General features: G+C 37.7%; 1 protein-coding gene across 5 annotated transcripts in view; it reads left to right on the top strand.

Moving 5' to 3' along the window:
* Positions 1-17,092, top strand: part of Alms1 (ALMS1 centrosome and basal body associated protein) — a 114,119-nt gene that overhangs the window by 66,088 nt on the left and 30,939 nt on the right. For 4 of the 5 annotated variants that reach the window (XM_059258071.1, XM_059258068.1, XM_059258067.1 and 1 more), the window contains 5 exons: positions 3,423-3,652; positions 5,132-5,257; positions 8,285-8,440; positions 14,091-14,222; positions 16,684-16,833. In XM_059258071.1, coding sequence (XP_059114054.1) covers positions 3,423-3,652; positions 5,132-5,257; positions 8,285-8,440; positions 14,091-14,222; positions 16,684-16,833 — 794 coding nt within the window. The remainder of the gene's footprint in view (positions 1-3,422; positions 3,653-5,131; positions 5,258-8,284; positions 8,441-14,090; positions 14,223-16,683; positions 16,834-17,092) is intronic. The other variant, XM_059258069.1, reaches the window with a different exon arrangement.

Below are 17,092 nucleotides of genomic sequence, written 5' to 3'. Positions count from 1 at the left end.
TAGATGCCATAATGGTTTTTGGGAGAACTTCTAAGTGATGAACTTCGCTGAAGAAATTTCTAAGCAAAGTGTTGAGGGTACAGCTTGGTTTTTCTTAGATGTTGATAATAAAATAGAAGAAAAAAAAGATTTTTTAAAAGTGTTAATTCATTTTACTTCATTATTTTGCATGTGTATAGAATATTAACTGGATCATTAGCAACTTTACTAGAAATGACTACACCCTGAAGAAAAATAGCTTTTCCTCATTCAGCAGCCATTAATTGCCAATAACTCTTACACCAAAGAGTATGTTACAGCTCTGAAGGGAAAGGTATCCTGATAGTTGGAAGCCAAAGAATACCTACAGCTTGGAAGGGAAGGTATCCTGATAGTAAGAAGCCAAGGAATACCTTTAAGTGTTACAACTCTGAAGGAAAAGGAATTCTAGCAGTTGGAAGCCAAGGGTTACCTGCAGCTCTGAAGGGAAAACTATCCCAACAGAAGTGTTGCAGCTCTGTTCCAGTACAGGATGCTTTCCCCAGCAAAGTATTACAGTCCTTACTGGAAAGGGTTCCCTAATGCAAGTGTAACGCCTCTGCTCCAGCAGGGGGGGATTTAAATCCCCAGAGAGGTTGTCCCAGCTCTGCTCTGGAGCAATGTTACAGCTCTGCCCAGCTTCCCGGGACTGTAACACTTTGCTCCAGCAAAGGAAACTTCCCCAACACTTTGGTTGGCTCTGCTCCTGCTCCCCTCTGGCAAGAACCATTACAGCTCAGCTCTGGCAAAAACTGTTATAGCTCTGCTCAGCTAAGGGAGTGCCCCCCCGCCAAATGTAGCAGTTCTGTTCTGCTCTGGCGATAGCTGTTACAGCTTTGTTCTGCTTCAGTGGGGAAAAAAATTGTTAAACAAACCTCACTCAAGAGATTTATTGGGAGGGAGGAATCCAGGAGAGGGGCTGCCTCTGCCAGGGTAGAAAAAGGGCAACCCCAAACTGGACAGATAACAGGGCTTACTAGGGTTTCTTAGGGGTGGAGCTTTCCAAGGTAAAGATTTTCAGGGTGGGGATTGGTAGGATCTCAGTTCCTGAGCTTGGGACAAACTCAGAGATTGGTTGGATTTCATGCTCTGGGATTGGTTGGTTTTCCTGCTCAGGGATTGGTTGGATTTCAATTCCTGAATTGGTTAGGGGCAGGGTGTGTTTCTTTGGCTCTGGTCTTAGGGCCAAGGTGTTTTTTCACCTATCCCTTTTACCCTACAATGAGCCCTGTCTCTGTTGATGCTGGGATATTGACAGGAAAGAACCTGCATAGGTCTTGTATGTACCACAGCTGCTGTGAGTTCATGAGTGCAATGGCTATGTTTCGTCCAAAAGACGGTGTTTCAGAGCAACCCCTCCCTCCCTGTTTCCAGCTCTTACATTCTTTCCAACACCTCTCCTGTATTGAAGGAAATGATTTAGAGATGTAATTTTAGTAAGAACAGAAGTAGAGATTTAAAGCTTGGAAAATATTTAGCATTTCTGTATTATAAAAATGTGACAGTGTGTTTGGCAGAGAATACCAGTAGTATGGCCAAGTGGCCATTTGATAAAGTAGGTATGGATCAGCAAGGTGCTGTTCACTAAGACTATTGAAGATATCCAAAGGCATTTCAGATACTATTGGTGCAATTCTTACTGATGAGCCATAGTGCAGGGACCTTGGGGGCATACTAATTTCAAAGGAGACGTTTCAGGTCCCTGTGAATCTTCTGTGCTCACTGCACAGTGCTGCCCCACAGATTCTTCTGTTTCACACTCCATGTCTCTGCACTCCTTAGTCATCTCAGGTGTGGCTGGCTCTACACTGGAAGACGCCCCATGGGCATTGTCTGCCACAGTCATGGAGGCTGGAGGGCACAGCTTCTGAGATTTAAGATTTAGGAGGTGCTTGGGACCTATTTCTCCTTTTCTCGTTTTCCCTTTTGGAATGAGAATGTCATATGCTGGTCCTACTGTAGTATTTTGGAAAGTATATGTTTTATGTTATTGGTTCACAGTTGGAGAATATTTTGTCTAGAGATAAATTGTACATTGAATCTGCCTCTGATATAGATGGTGTTAGATGACACTCTGGACTTCAGAGTTGTTGTTGCGATGAGTTAAGATTAGGGGTGGAATGAATGTATTTTGCATGTGAGGACATGAATTTTGGGAACCAGGAGCAGAATGCTATGTTCTAAATACTTCCCTCTCCAAAATTCATATGTGAAAATCAAATCCCCAGTATGATGGTATTTGGTAATAGGGCCTTAAGGAAGCATTTAGGTTGTGAGAGCGAGTACCTCATGAATGAGACTAGTGCCTTATCCATAGATACCCCTCCTAACAGCTGTCCAGACCCTTCTATGTGAGGTCATGGTAAAAAGGCAACATTTATGAACCAAAAAATAGGCCCTCACTAGACAAAGAATCTGTCACTGCTTCAGTCTTGGCCTTCTCGGGCTCCAGAATGGTGATCAGTGAATTCTGTTTAAAGGCCACATAGCCTATGGATTTTCTTAAGACAATGCAAATGTCTCTTAGCCTTCTGTGGTATATGACAATCTTTTTGTCCTTCCTTGTTTTTAATGGACTTGGCAATTTTGAAGAATCCTAGACATTTGCTAAATAGATCTTCCATTCCAGTTTGATTGATATTTTCTCATGATTAGACTGAAGATTTAATTTGGGGAAAGGATATTGCAGATGAAATTCACCCTTAAATCAGACAGGGAAAATTATACTCACAAGTCATCATTGTGATGTCAACCTTGATCAGGTGGTATGGCTGCTTTTCTCACTTCTTAGGCTGTATTCTTTGAAATCTAGCCACTAAGTCCAGCCTATACTTGGGGATTTGGGAGTGGAAGTTAAGCTTTCCCTTCATTGGTGAGAGGTGTCTACATGTTCTATGGAATTCTTCATAAGCAAAACTGGCCTTTCTTCCTACATATTTGTTCAATCATTCATTTGCTATTTTTAAACATGAATTCTCAATAATCTTTATTACACACACACACACACACACACACACACACACACACACACACCCTTTAGGACTTCTGGTTCCACCTCTTGTGGCAAGACTTTGTTTCATTTTTATCTTTGTGTCCTTTGGGCATTTAGTACAGTTTTATAGTAATTGTCAAATTAAATACAAATAAATGAAAGTCTGTTAATTTCAACTAAAAAGTACTGTTTCCTCAGTTAAATTACATAATGGTATTATAAATTAAAATTAAAAGTAGATTTTGGAATAAATAATAAGAAACATGCGTGATCACTTTTTACTGTGTATCAGAATGAGGGATACTGTGGAAATGGGTTATTAACGTGTTAGATCACTGTATTTGTAATTATCTAATTACTTAAATATTCCTTGCCAAAGATATGAGCTGTTTTTTCTTTTTTCCCCCATTAGTTCACGCGAACAGAGTGAGGCTCCCTTTCCTACATCCTCTGCAAAGGTATTATCTGACGCGGTCACTCAGATAACAACAGAAAGCCCAGGAAAGACCACATTTTCATCTGAAATTTTTATTAATGTTGATGATCATGGACAGGAAGTTCTAGGCCCCAAGGCCCAAAAGCCATCCAAGTTTGCATCATCATCCTCAGTGCAGCAGATCACGGCTTCTCATGGCCAAGACGGTAAGAGAATGTAACTGAGTTTTATATCACTAACCCACTTTTGTGTGTAATTATCTTCGCAATGTTACTATCGTAACATTAAACCTAATTTGAATGTAAACATTATGCTACAAAATTACTACATCCAGTTTTTGTTTGCATACCTATGAAAAGAATAGGATTTTCATCTTAATTTTGAAGGAGTTAACAAGAGTATGTTGCAATTCATGCTGCTTATGGCTGTCTGTCTTTTGTCCCATGATTTTTGTAAAAATAGAGTTAGTATGTAAGAACTGTTTTTAAGGCAGGCAGATGAATTATTGGCATTTGGCTCATAGTAATGTGACATATGAAACTTTAATAGTGCACAGTAATGGTGTATTTCTTGCTTATGAAATAACCACTTGTTACTCAGGTTGACCATTAATCCTACTGTATGGAAATATGAACATAAATATGCACACACACACATGCACACACACGGTAAACATGAAAACACACATACACACATGAAAAGAAAAAAAATTACATGGATGTTAGTGGATGTAGCTCAATGATAGTGTGTATGCATACCTAACATGCACCAGGTCCTAGACCAGTCTCTAGCACTACCAAATATATAGAAATTCACACATACTCTCACACACAGGTATGTATTATTTTAGTTTAAAATAATAAAAATTTGTCTTCATGTCTCAGGCTTGTGAGCCAGTTGGAGTTTGGCAGAGTTTGGCTCCAGGTGGCAAAAGTAGTTTAGGTGTGCCCCCAAGTGCCTGTTTCTGAGATTCAGGCTATGGGCAATTGCTGTCTTGCCTGGAATATGCTGCTTTCATGATGGTGGCAGAAACACAAGAAGAGAGACCCAACTGTGAAAAAAATTTAAACCTACATTTATATCAGAGTTCTCTGAATAGGATAAAATTAATACTCTATTATTATAAAATAGAAGAACTGAATTCTAACTTTTTACTTATTTTATGAAAATGAGTATGTAAGCAGAGGAAAAACATGAATAGAATATACATTAAACTGATCTTTAAATAGTCAGACCTTGTCTTTTTTACTTCGGTATATTTTCTTAATATTCAAAATCATACTTTTATAGTAGAAGCTTTATGTTGAAACGGTTATATGAAAAGTGAAGTAGATTTACTTTCTTATGTCTCTAGGACTTTTGTTTAGTTAAGAGAGACTGGTTTATAGTTAGAGTCATCGACTTGTGGAATAGATTGCTGAAAATACTGGCTTGATGTCCTTTCTGTCCCTGATCCTTCACAGTATTAGTCACACCACTTGTAATTTATTAAAATACCAGATAATTTGGTTGTATAGCTTAATTAAATGTGCCATGTATTTCCCACGTTGAAAGTAAAGGTGAATTTATGTTTAGTTCATTCATGTATCCCAAGAATTGTGAGTGCTGCCTGGCAGGTGGAAAGTACTTGATATATAGAGTCGGGGCTGCTTTCTTTCTAACAGTTCTGATCTCTACCTCCTCAGCCCAGCCTGCGTTGTTGCCATATAAGCCATCTGGTAGTTCGAAGATGTACTATGTTCCACAATTAAAAGCAGTTCCTTCATATCTGGAGTCCAAATCAGATACCACTGTTGAGAGCTCACATTCAGGTATTATGCAAAAATTATTTAAGATTTTATTTTTAGAAATATTTTGTATTAGCTGGTTGATTGTGAAATCTTATAGTGAAATATGGAGGCTTTCTAGTCTTAACCTCTGATTGATTCTAATAAGTGAGTTATTTGAGATTTTGTGTGAGAAAAAAGGGAAGACTGAAATTGAGTTGACAGCTGCCTGGGTTGGTGTTAAAGCTCCTTTAGAATAAGCACAGAACCCTAAGATGTGGAGACTCACTGGTTTCTGTTGTTTAAGGGAGTCTTCATACAGGCACTAGCCCACTACCATGGAAATTGAGTAGAAACTTTAATGGCAGTACACAATCAATTGTAGTCTTTACAGTCTTGGTTCAAAAGTTACTAAACAAAACAGTAGCAAATCCTGAGTTGGGAGTAGAATCTGACTTTAACAGTTGCTATATTGTATTATTTACATATCCAAGTTTGCAACAAAAAAAATATTAAGGAAAAATACAAGATACAGTATATTCCATACAAAGGAAGAAAGTGCCTGAGGAATCTCAGATGTTAGACTTACTAGACAAATACTTAACTATTTAAAATATGTTCAGTGGTCTAAATGAAACAACTTGTAAAGAACTAGGGCCTTACCGGATAGAGAACGTTATAAAGAGAAATTATAAGGAGGGGCCATATTATAATTCTGGACTTGAAAAGCACAGTAAGAAACATTAATTTGCTAGAGGAGCTCAGCAGAAGAGGATCAGGCAGAAGAAACAGTGAACCTAAAGATAGGTCCATTGGGATGACTTAGTGTGAGGAAAAGACAAAAGAGAAAGAGAAATGTCAGAGTTCTGTGGGATACCATTAAGTTGCCACAATGGAGGGAGCAAAAGTGTAAGAGTAATGATGTGCCTTCTCAGTGAGAAATCACTCTGTGATCACACTTAGGGATGAAGGAAAAGCCTTTTACTAAAGCTCCTGGTGAGTTGGCATTGAAGAGAAGATTTTACTAACTTATGTGCACTTTAGGCTCATGCATTCCATAAACAGTCATGTTTAAATCTCTTTTAGGTCCCTGCCCCAGGTTATGCTTCCAAAAGTTTGAACAGAGATAAGAGGCCACAAGCCTGGCCATCTAGGCAGATAGATTTACATAGCAAAGCATATTGCCAGAATTTTTTTCAAGTACATCAGTGTTCTGTTTCGAATAGTTGTTACCCAGTGTCATCTTGCCCACCTGGTAGAATTAGGTCTTTCCTGATGAGAGCACAGGGTACTTCATGGCAGACTTGGACTTAATGATGGTTGTGACTCTATGCTTCCTCCCCTTTAGCGTCCCTCTAGAGCAGTGGTTCTCAACCTTCCTAATGCTGTGACCCTTTAATACAGTTCCTCATGTTGTGGTGACCCCCAAACATAAAATTATTTTATTGCTACTTCATAACTGTAATTTCGCTATTGTTATAAATAGTGATATAAATATCCAATATTCAGAAGATATGATATGCGACACCTGTGAAAGGTCGTTCAAACCCCCAGGGGGTTGCAACCCACAGGCTGGGAACCACTGCTCTATGTAGACCTGGTTGGCCTAAAACTTAGTGTGTAAACCAAGGAGGCCTGGAACTTACAGAGATCTGCCTGCCTCTGCCTCCCTAGTACCGATATTAAAGGTGTGTGCCACCACACCAGGCTTGCCTTTGTTGTTTGGTTGTGAGCTACCATGTGAGGCTTGATGATTAAAATAATATAGGGCAATAACATTTTTATAAAATGTAACATATCCAAAATATGAGTAACAAAGAAGAAATAGAAAAATAATTCAAAATGCTTGTGCACCAAAGAATACCCATCAACAAAAAGAATAAGAGATTGTTTTGTTTTATAGAGTCTTAATATGTTGCTTTGGCTGGCCTGGAACTCACTATGTAGAGCAGGCTGACCTCAGACTTACAGAGATCCTTTTGCCTTTGCCTCCCTAGTACTGGGATTAAAGGCATGTTCCACTAAGGTGTATTTTGTGTTGTTTGACTGTTGTAGAAATCTAGCAGAGTCACTGTATCTAGGGTAAATCCTTAGAATGGATAGTTGTTTTTCTAGAAGTACTTTGACCTTGAAGAGTCATTGTGGAAAATGATTATTTCCCATGATATGTAGACTTGTTTTTTTGAGGAGAGGTTTTCACAAGATACTTCTGGCACATCTGAAGCTCTTGGCTCATTGTGTCCTGCAAATGGTACATGGTGAAGGACTAAAGTAGCAGGGGCATGTGCTGCTTTCCTTTAGAGAGACACATGAATTAGAATAGAGACCTTGGTATGAAAAAATACTTTACCCAGAAAAACAACTTTGTGTAACAATCAATAAAGACGCCTTTGTACAGCACTTTGAGGTTTAGTTCATCAGAGGCTGGACCTTCCTGCTGCCACACAGGCCTTAAAATTTCGTCTTGGAGTGACCTTTTCCTCGATTGACTCATGCAACACAGAACACCCTGACATTAGACAAATCATTCCAAGTCAAAGCTTATGAATTACTCCATGATTTAAAAAAATCTTCATTGATGCTACGTTTCATGTGCAGTAAAATTTATTATGTTCTTGGGATTGGGATTCCATATGCTGCTGTTATGTTTAAATAGTACTCTTCTTAATGTATCCTGCCGTCCCGCCTGAGCACAGTGTGTGTTGTTCCTGTGCATGCCTTGTGTGTGTTTGCATAGTATCTCACATGTCTTTTTTGCCTTCGTATTCACACCAGAAGCCATCCGCTGTCATTTTCGTTCTTTGGAAGCTTTCCTGAGCTAGTGGTGGTCTCCTGAACTAAGCACTGTTCCCGTTTTGTGTCATGTCTTATGTCATTTTCTTCCTTGCCTGGTAATTTTGCCGTTTATTCTACATGTCTCTGAGTCTCAATTTGACTGAGAACCTTCTAATTAGCCTGCAGCATCCCTGTCATGGTGCTCTTTTCATAGAAGTGGTCTAAGGGAAGAAAAAGTCTTTATTGACTTCAAGACTGTTTTAGTGTTAATTGTAATATTTTCTCATTTTTCTGTAGGGTCCAATGATGCAATTGCCCCAGATTTTCCACCTCAAGTGCTAGGCACAAGAGATGATGACCTCTCAACCACTGTGAACATTAAGCATACAGAAGGGATCTATAGTAAGAGGGCCGTATCCAAGGGGAAAAAACCCCCTCGGAAAGATGATGCAGGTAACGAGTGACTACCTTGCCTGTTTTACAACTTGTTTCCTGAACCTTTTTATTTGAAATGAGAACATTGTTGTCTTTATCCATTTTCTGGTTCGTTATGGAAACTCTGTCCTTCCCACTACATTAAGTATACACAGGAAAGTATAATGTTAGAATATTTAAAGTGCTTCAGAGAGATTGGAAAACTTTAAACTTCATTTTCACCATAAATAAAATGTATTACAGCTGGTGAAATGAAATACTAAATCAAGCTTATTTTTAATACTAAATATCAGAAAATCTTGATTAAAATTCTTATGAATTTATCTCTGTCAAATGTTGCAGTGTGGCATTTCTGGCAGGATTTGACAAGGAGTTAAGAGTTCACATGTTGTTTTGAAATTTTATTTTGCTACCAACGTGTGAAAATTCAATTTTTGGGCTCGTTAGGGGAGAAAAAAAATGAGAATGTCTGGTTGCCCGTAGCTCACATTCTCTGTGACAGTAGTCACCTTCAGCTGAGGCCTGGCTGTTCCTCCAGACAGGACATCCATTCTTATGTTTGTGTCAGTCCCCAACCCTCTCAGGTCCTACTTGCTTCATTCAGACACTTGGTCTCTCTGGTCAGACTGTTGAGTTTTCAACTTTTTCTCTAGATAGAGGACAGCTATTTTCTAAAAATACAGTATATTTAAAATTGCAGTATGATCCACTAGCTCCAGCAAGATGCTGTTTCAAAAAAACCTAAACCAAAACATAGAAACATAGATTAATAGGTAAGTAGATGGACAGACAGATAGATCTTCTATAAGAAAATGGAAGAGTATGCCTTCCTAATTTTAGAAAAGGAAAAATTTCATTAAACTGGATTCCTCTCCCAAAAACAAAACAAAAAGTAAAACCAGCAACCGTATGCAGAACTTTGGTCAAATAGGAATGTTAAAGTGAAAAAAAAAATTCTATAGAATGTGAACAGTAAATAAAGGCAAATCACAGAGTGGAAGTAAAAATTACAATGTGTACATTCCACAAAAGATATTCTGAATGTAAAAAGAAATAGTGTGAAGAAGATATTCAGTTCATTTGAAATTGGGCAAAAGAATTGGGGACAGTTATTCTATAAAAGAGACTATGTAATACCCAATAATTACACATAAAATATCATTGTTGATAATCTGGAGATACAAATTAAAGCTGCAGTAGCTTTCTATACTCATCAGAATGGCTGAAATGAAAAACGCTGTTGTAGCTAGAGTTTTCCTGCCTGGCCCACAGTCAGGATATATCTCTTTCACCTGCCAGTCCCACAGCCTCTCAGACCCGACCAAGTAAACACAGAGACTTATGTTGCTTTCAAACTGTATGGCCGTGGCAGGCTTCTTGCTAACTGTTCTTATAGCTTAAATTAATCCATTTCCTTTAATCTATACCTTGCCACATGACTCGTGGCTTACCGGCATCTTCACATGCTGGTTGTCATGGTGGCGGCTGGCAGTGTCTCTCTCACTCAGCCTTCCACTTCCCAGTTTTATTCTCCTCCTTGCCCCGCCTATACTTCCTGCCTAGCCAACGGCCAATCAGTGTTTTATTTATCGACTAATTAGCAACACATTTGCCATATAGAACTTCCCACAGCACGCTGTGCTGTGGAGAATAAGAACTCATTCACTGCCAGTGAGAGTGTAAATTAGTATCCTGACTCTGTGTATGTGTGTTGCTGAGTTTTGAATCTAGGGCCTCACATAGGTTAAACATGCACTCTACCACTGAGCTATACTCTTAGCCCCACACATATTCTTCAAGCGGTATTTGTAATAGTTCAAGTGGCCAACATTTGTTTAATAAAATAGATAACTTGTAGTACTGACACTATTGAATACTTACTGGCACAGAGAAAAGGGTAAGTATATGTAACAACACATAATGAACTTTACAAACATAGTGTGAGTGAATACACAAAGTTCAGTGACTATACAAAGTTCAGACATTCCTGATGACTTTCTTGTATTTAAAATCAGGTATTATATACTCTGGTTTCTCCTCAGTTTGTGTAAATCTTAAAATCAAGTGTTGGAGAAAATGGGAAGGAAGAATGAGGGGACTGTGTAATAAGCTTCTATTCAGATTTTATTTCTTGACCTGGATAAGGTTATCCACATATTGTTTTATATATGCAAATGTTTTCTAGGACAGTTAAAATCTTTTTTTAAAAGATGTGCAAAAGACAAGGTTATTAGAAATGAGCCTAAAGTACATGCAAAATTCTAAAATTACATTGAAATTTATTTCTCTATGTATGTATGTATGTATGTATGTATTTATTTATTTATTTATCTTTGGTTTTTTGAGACAAGGTTTCTCTGTGTAGTTTTGGTGCCTGTCCTGGAGCTCACTCTGTAGACGAGGCTGGCCTCGAACTCACAGAGATCTGCCTGGCTCTGCCTCCCAAGTGCTAGCATTAAAGGCCTGCACCACCACCATCCGACACTACATTGAAATTATTAAGGAAGTCTTATATAATTAGAGAATTAAATAATAATAATAAAGTTTTTAATTGTCATTAATCTCTGGGCTCATAAGAGAGCTTGCTGTACCAGCATCAAAACTTTTATATGTAGCTTACTAAAATTATTTGTAAAAGATTAAAAAGAGAAGTGTAGGAGGCAGTCATATAGGTGAGACTTCAGGGGTGTGGTGTCTGGCATTTCTAGGAGACAGAATCTCACAACAAACTTTCTGTTCCTCTGGCTCTTGAAATCCTTCTACCCACTCTTCTGCAGTGGTCCCTGAGTCTTAGGTGCAGGAATGGAGTTATAGATGCGTCAGTTGGGACTGAGCTCCACAACTCCGCATTTTGATCAGTTGTGGTTTTCTGTAATGGTCTCTGTCTGTTAGAAAGTTTCCTTTATGAGGGGGTGAGAACTGCACTTACCTCTGTGTTTAATCAAGACAGTAATAATAGACACACTAGCATGGAAGGGAAGCTTAGGAGGCCTCAACCCTAAAAAAAGAACTACAGGCAACTAAGGAATGTTGAGAGCTGGAGACATAGTCTTCCCTAGGGAAGAGCTCACCAGTTGGTTATCCAATACCAAATGGTCAGCTCTGAAAACACACACATATATATATATGTTTATATATATGTATATATACAAGTATATATGTTGTATATACATATACTTGTATATATACAAGTTTATATATATGTATATGTATATATACAAGTAACATGAGACCGATCAAGTTGTATTTATATACTTAGGAATATACACACAGACACACCACCACCACCACTACCCCCGACTAAAAAGAGGCCATGCATTTGAAAAAGAGCAAGGGGTACAGGAAAGGGTTTGGAGAGAGGGAAAGGGAAGGGGGAAATGCTATATTATAATCTCAAAAAATAAATTATTTTATAAAAATAAAGTGTAGCATAATGTGATCCAGAAACAAACTTAAGAATATAGAAACTTAAAAAGAGAGATGTTGTGCCAATCATGAAGTTTGAGGATGAACATGAGTAATGCTTAGAAAATTGATAACATATGTAAGATAAATCAGATAAATCCTATCTGCACACTGAACAAAAAAAAAATGTATGATAGCTATATGTGATAAAAAAAAGAAAAATTTATGATTTACATACCCTTATGACTCTGAAATAGTTCAGAATTTCATCCTTTCTTTGAGATAAGGTGTCTTAGTTAGGGTTTCTATTGTTGTGACTAGACACCATGACCATGGCAACTCTTACAAAGGAAAACATTTAATTGGGCTGGCTTACAGTTTCAGAGGTCTAGTCCATTCATGGTAGTGTGTAGGCAGACATGGTGTGGGTGAAGGAGCTGAGAGTTCTACATCTTGATTCACAAGCAGCAGAAGCAGCTATGTGCCACACTGAGTGTAGCTTGAGCGTAGTAGACCTCAAAGCCCACCCCCACAGTGACACACTTCCTCCAGCGACACCACACCCACTCCAGTAAAGACACACCTCCTAACAGTGTCACTCCCTATAGGGGCCATTTTCTTTCAAACCACCACACAGGGTTTTATATATCTTAGGCTGACTTTGAACTTGTTATTTAGCTAAGCATAACCTCTACTTTCTGATGTGCCTTGAACTCCACCACCTCCATGTAGGCATCACAGACATGTGCCACCATTCTCAGTTTTTGTAGTACTGGGAATCAAGTCCAAGAGTTCATGTGTGCATGCTGCTAGGTAAGCACTCCAGCACCTAAACTACAGCTCCAGTCCCCAGTCCAGAACTGACATGAAATATAGATACAAGGTGGGGAAATGAAGTTATTAACATGAAAAACTTGGCATATAAAAGATATTATAAGCAACCAAAAAAAAAAAAAAAAAAAAAAAGCTGGGCCGTGGTGTCACATGCCTTTAATCCCAGCACTTGGGAGGCAGAGGCAGATGGATCTCTGTGAGTTCGAGGCCAGCTTGGTCTACAGAGCGAGATCCAGGAAAGGCGCAAAGCTACACAGAGAAACCCTGTCTCAAAAAAAAAAAAAAAAAAAATTATAAGCTATTCAAAGACATAGATTAAAAAAGATGTTTACAACTTGTAAAGTCAATGAGAAATGTTAAAGGAATGCCCACTCTACTGCTTTTCAGCATAAAAATAAACAGAAATAACCATATGTTGATCAGTAGATGAGTTTATGGGTTAAGACAAAAGAATACTGCATATTTTGACTGTTAGACTCACATATTAATATGGCTAAATCTCAGACATTGAGAAGGCATGCTCTTAAAGATAATATACAGCATTGTATCTAATATATTTTAGACATTTAAGATAAGATTGTAAATTATGGGTATAGATTGTTAAAATTATTAATGTTTCTTATAAATGCAACATGCTAAAAAGATTGAGAGAAATCCAAGTCCAGTGTAAAGGGTGCTACTAAGAGGGGATAGATTGCATTGGGGAAACATGTCTGTAATGTTTTATTTCTTAAGCCAAGTTGTTAATACCTTATTAGGCTCCTAGTGTGTCTAAAATATTAAAAATGCTAGAGATTTAGATGAAAAAATTTAGAATTGAAGTAATAGAAATAAGGAAAAAATAATTGATTTGAAAGAAAAGAGATGCTGGGTAAGTAAAGCCAAGGCTGATTCTTTGTTGTGTGTTTCATTGTTTGTTAACATTGTTCTGATTTCTTTCTTGAAAAATATGGATAGTTAGAGGTAAGAGAGGACATATGACCAAGGAGGGAAAAAGAGAACATAAAGTATCAGACAAGCTTAAAAGTTATAACTACATGAGATTTAAAGGATGCTATATATAAAAATCTAGATTTTATAAGTATTTCTTGACTATATGATGTATTAATTAGCTTCACAGTTGATAAAAACTTTGAAAAGGCCAGAGAGCCCCAAAAAATTATTTAAACCTACACTTTTACTTTGAAAAACTTAATTGATTTGAAAGAAAAGAGATTGTGGTTTCATGAGTCTGTTAACAGATTTTAAAGTGTTGCTTTACTTAAACTTATGTGCATTGAAAGATGTCAAACCAGAGCCTAAGAGGACTTTTTCCTCTCATTTGTAAAGGGCTTGGGGGTGGCTGTGTATTAGGGAGGGTCAGGAAGGTTGCTTGTCTTTTGTTTATTATCCTCTCCTTCTCTCTGTGATCAATGATGTCCTTATCCAGAGGCCCCAGTTCAAGTGCCCGTCACTGGGGATCAGAATGTCTCGGACAAAATACAGAAAGCGTTCATCAGTAAAAAGGTTGTGACCAAGATGGCAGGGCCTGAAGAAAAAGGTTCCCTGCAGGACACTGCAGGTAGCTGAACTGGATTGTTTGGGCTCTGATTTCCTGTGTTCTCCTATGAAGACTGTTGCTTGAAAATAACAAGCAGCAATGTGCTCTCCAGTCTCTCTCTGCTGTGTACAGGCCTCCACCCAGCTTGCTCATGTGAAGCAGCTGAAGGGTTCTGGCTACAGTTTTGTTTGACTTTGGTATAGATAAAATTGACATTTTAAAAATTCTTTAAGACATTTATGTAGAACTTTTGACTATGTGATATTACAAAGTAATCTTATTGTCAGAAATTGACCTACCAGGGGCCTTTTCTTTTTTTCAGTAATTTATTTCACTATCACAAGATACTCTCCACATGAAATATATATATAAATATAAGGCTTGAGAAAAGGCTTTTTGTTGTTGTTTTGTTACCATAATACCATAATCTGGACAATTTATTTTTTAGGACTGTCTAGAACTTTTTTCCTTGTTTATATTCTTTTTTTTTTTTTTTTTTTTTAAATATACAATGTATGTATCCCTACAGGCCAGAAAAGGGCACCAGATCTCATTACAGATGGTTGTGAGCCACCATGTGGTTGCTGGAAATTGAACTGAGGACCTCTGGAAGAGCAGCCAGTGCTCTTAACCACTGAGCCATCTCTTCAGCCCTCCTTGTTTATATTCTTGTTTTTGTCTTTTCTTTATTGTTTATAGAATTAATCCTCCATCTGATAGAACTGTTACATTTTCTCCTAATTTATGTCAATCATTCCATATGATTCATTTTGAATACAAACGTTCTTCCTCTTATTCTTCCCTCCTTTCTTACTTGGCATGCAGTTTCCAAGTCATTATTATGAAGCTCTTACCATGTTTAAATTTTGCTTGTAAGATCCTGTTTTACTGAATTTTTATAGCTGCTTTTAATTTTTTTATCCTTTAGAATATTTTAAAAATGAATAGCAGTGATACCAGTTGTTGAATTTATTAAATATGCTATACATTTTAACTGAGTTAAAGTAGTCTCTCACATAAATTACATAATATTTTTTCTAAAGATAGTCTCCTACCATTGTTGTACAAAAACTGTAGATATTCAACTCATTTACTTTGGAAGTTATTTTACTTCAATAGGATTATGCGGAATTTGCCTGCAGTAGCATGCTTAATTTAGTATTAACTTTGGTTCTAAGAGATAAAAACCCAAAATGTAACAGGGTTTAAAGAGGACAAGAAAACATTTCTTATAAATCCAGAGCTCAGGGGGCAGTGCTCTGCGTTCCTCTGTTGTTGCATTTCTGGCCTTCATTCTCAAGCTGTACCATCAGCTGGCATTCCACCCAGCAGGAAGAAAGGGAAAGAGAAAAGCTTGTTCTTCCTTAGGGGAGCTTCTTAGAAGTTACACTCTCCTTCCATCCTAGAGGCCAGCCTAAGTCATGTGGTCACATCAAGTTGCATTGACAAGGAGGCTGAGTCTTTATTCTGGTAACATACATGCTCAGCTATTTTAGAGGAAAAAGAAAATGTGTATTAGAGGACAGCTGATATTTATGCCACAGTTATGAACTAGAGATATTTTAGAGCATAAAGTACTTTTCTTTTTACATGCAGTTTTTCCTAAGACTTTAGATTTGTAGTCTTGGAAACACTCCAAAATTTGACCACTTTTTTACTGTTGCTAAATGAACATTCCTGAAACCATTTTGATTATGTTAGTCTCCTGATACACTTTAGTCCTCATTGTCCTTGGGAATAAAACCTCAGCTCTTTTAGTAGTCTTCTAGAATGTTAGGACCAGCTCCAAAATAACTTCACCTACTCTGGTTTTCCCCTCTTATCAAATCTGTAGATGTTTGGTGGCTTTCCTATTCCACTCTGGGTTATGGGGCTTCTTCGCTTTCAGTGACTTGATTTCCACTTCTGAATGTTTCCTATCTTCAGAGACCCAAGTCAGTTGTCTGGAGTTCTCCTATAGTACTGCTTGCTAGAATTTCTTTTTTCTTTGTTTGGTTACTTAATACCTCTTCATCTGCTCTTATGGTGATTCTTTTTAAAAAAAAAACTTTTAAAATAGATAATACATTTTTAATTGATTTTATTTTATGTGTATGGGTGTTTTGCCTATATGTATGTGTGTGCTCCATTTGAATTCCTGGTGCCCATGGAGATCAGAAGAGTATCACCTTGAACTGGAGTTACATACAGATGATTGCAAGCCACCATGTGGTCTGGAATCTGAGCCCAGGTCCTCTGCAAGAGCAACAAGTACTTTTAACTGCTGAACCATCTCTCCAGCACCTTATTGTGATTCTGTAGCTCTCTATGACATGTTTGAATATATGTGATTTTTAACTCCAGTTTGCATTTTTCTAAACATTGTGGTATAGATATTTATGTTTTACAGTGTCACCAACGATGGCTTTCATATATGAGATGGTTAGAAGCTTTTTTGGGTCAGCTTCTTGTATGTATTAATGTGTTCATTTTGTTCTCCTAGGTTACAGTAGTACCACTGTACAAGACGGAAGAACTGAAAACCTGCCAGGCACTAAATCCATTGAACAGAAGGAGGAGATCTGTGTTGAGAGGACCATCCCTCAGGAACGCTGCCCAGAGAAAGAAGGATCCTTAGAGATAGACATTGCAGGTAATGCAGTATATGTCAGTCAGTGTGTATGCCTGAGTGCTAGTGTCTCTGTTTCTGGTCCATTGTGATGAAAATAAGATGCTTTTCTATTTTACTTATCAATATCATTTCAATATTGCTTTGTCAGCATGGCTATATATGTGGATTTGTAAAATAAATGTTAATTCTAGGGAAATATATATAGAAGCAGTATTACAAGTAAATACATTCAGCCTTCCATACCCAATTCAACCAACTCCATGCAGAAAACATTTGAGAA

This window comes from Peromyscus eremicus, chromosome 3 (genome assembly GCF_949786415.1).
Source record: "Peromyscus eremicus chromosome 3, PerEre_H2_v1, whole genome shotgun sequence".
In the NCBI taxonomy this organism is placed as follows: Eukaryota; Metazoa; Chordata; class Mammalia; order Rodentia; family Cricetidae; genus Peromyscus; species Peromyscus eremicus.
This window is presented reverse-complemented; position numbering and strand designations above follow the sequence as displayed.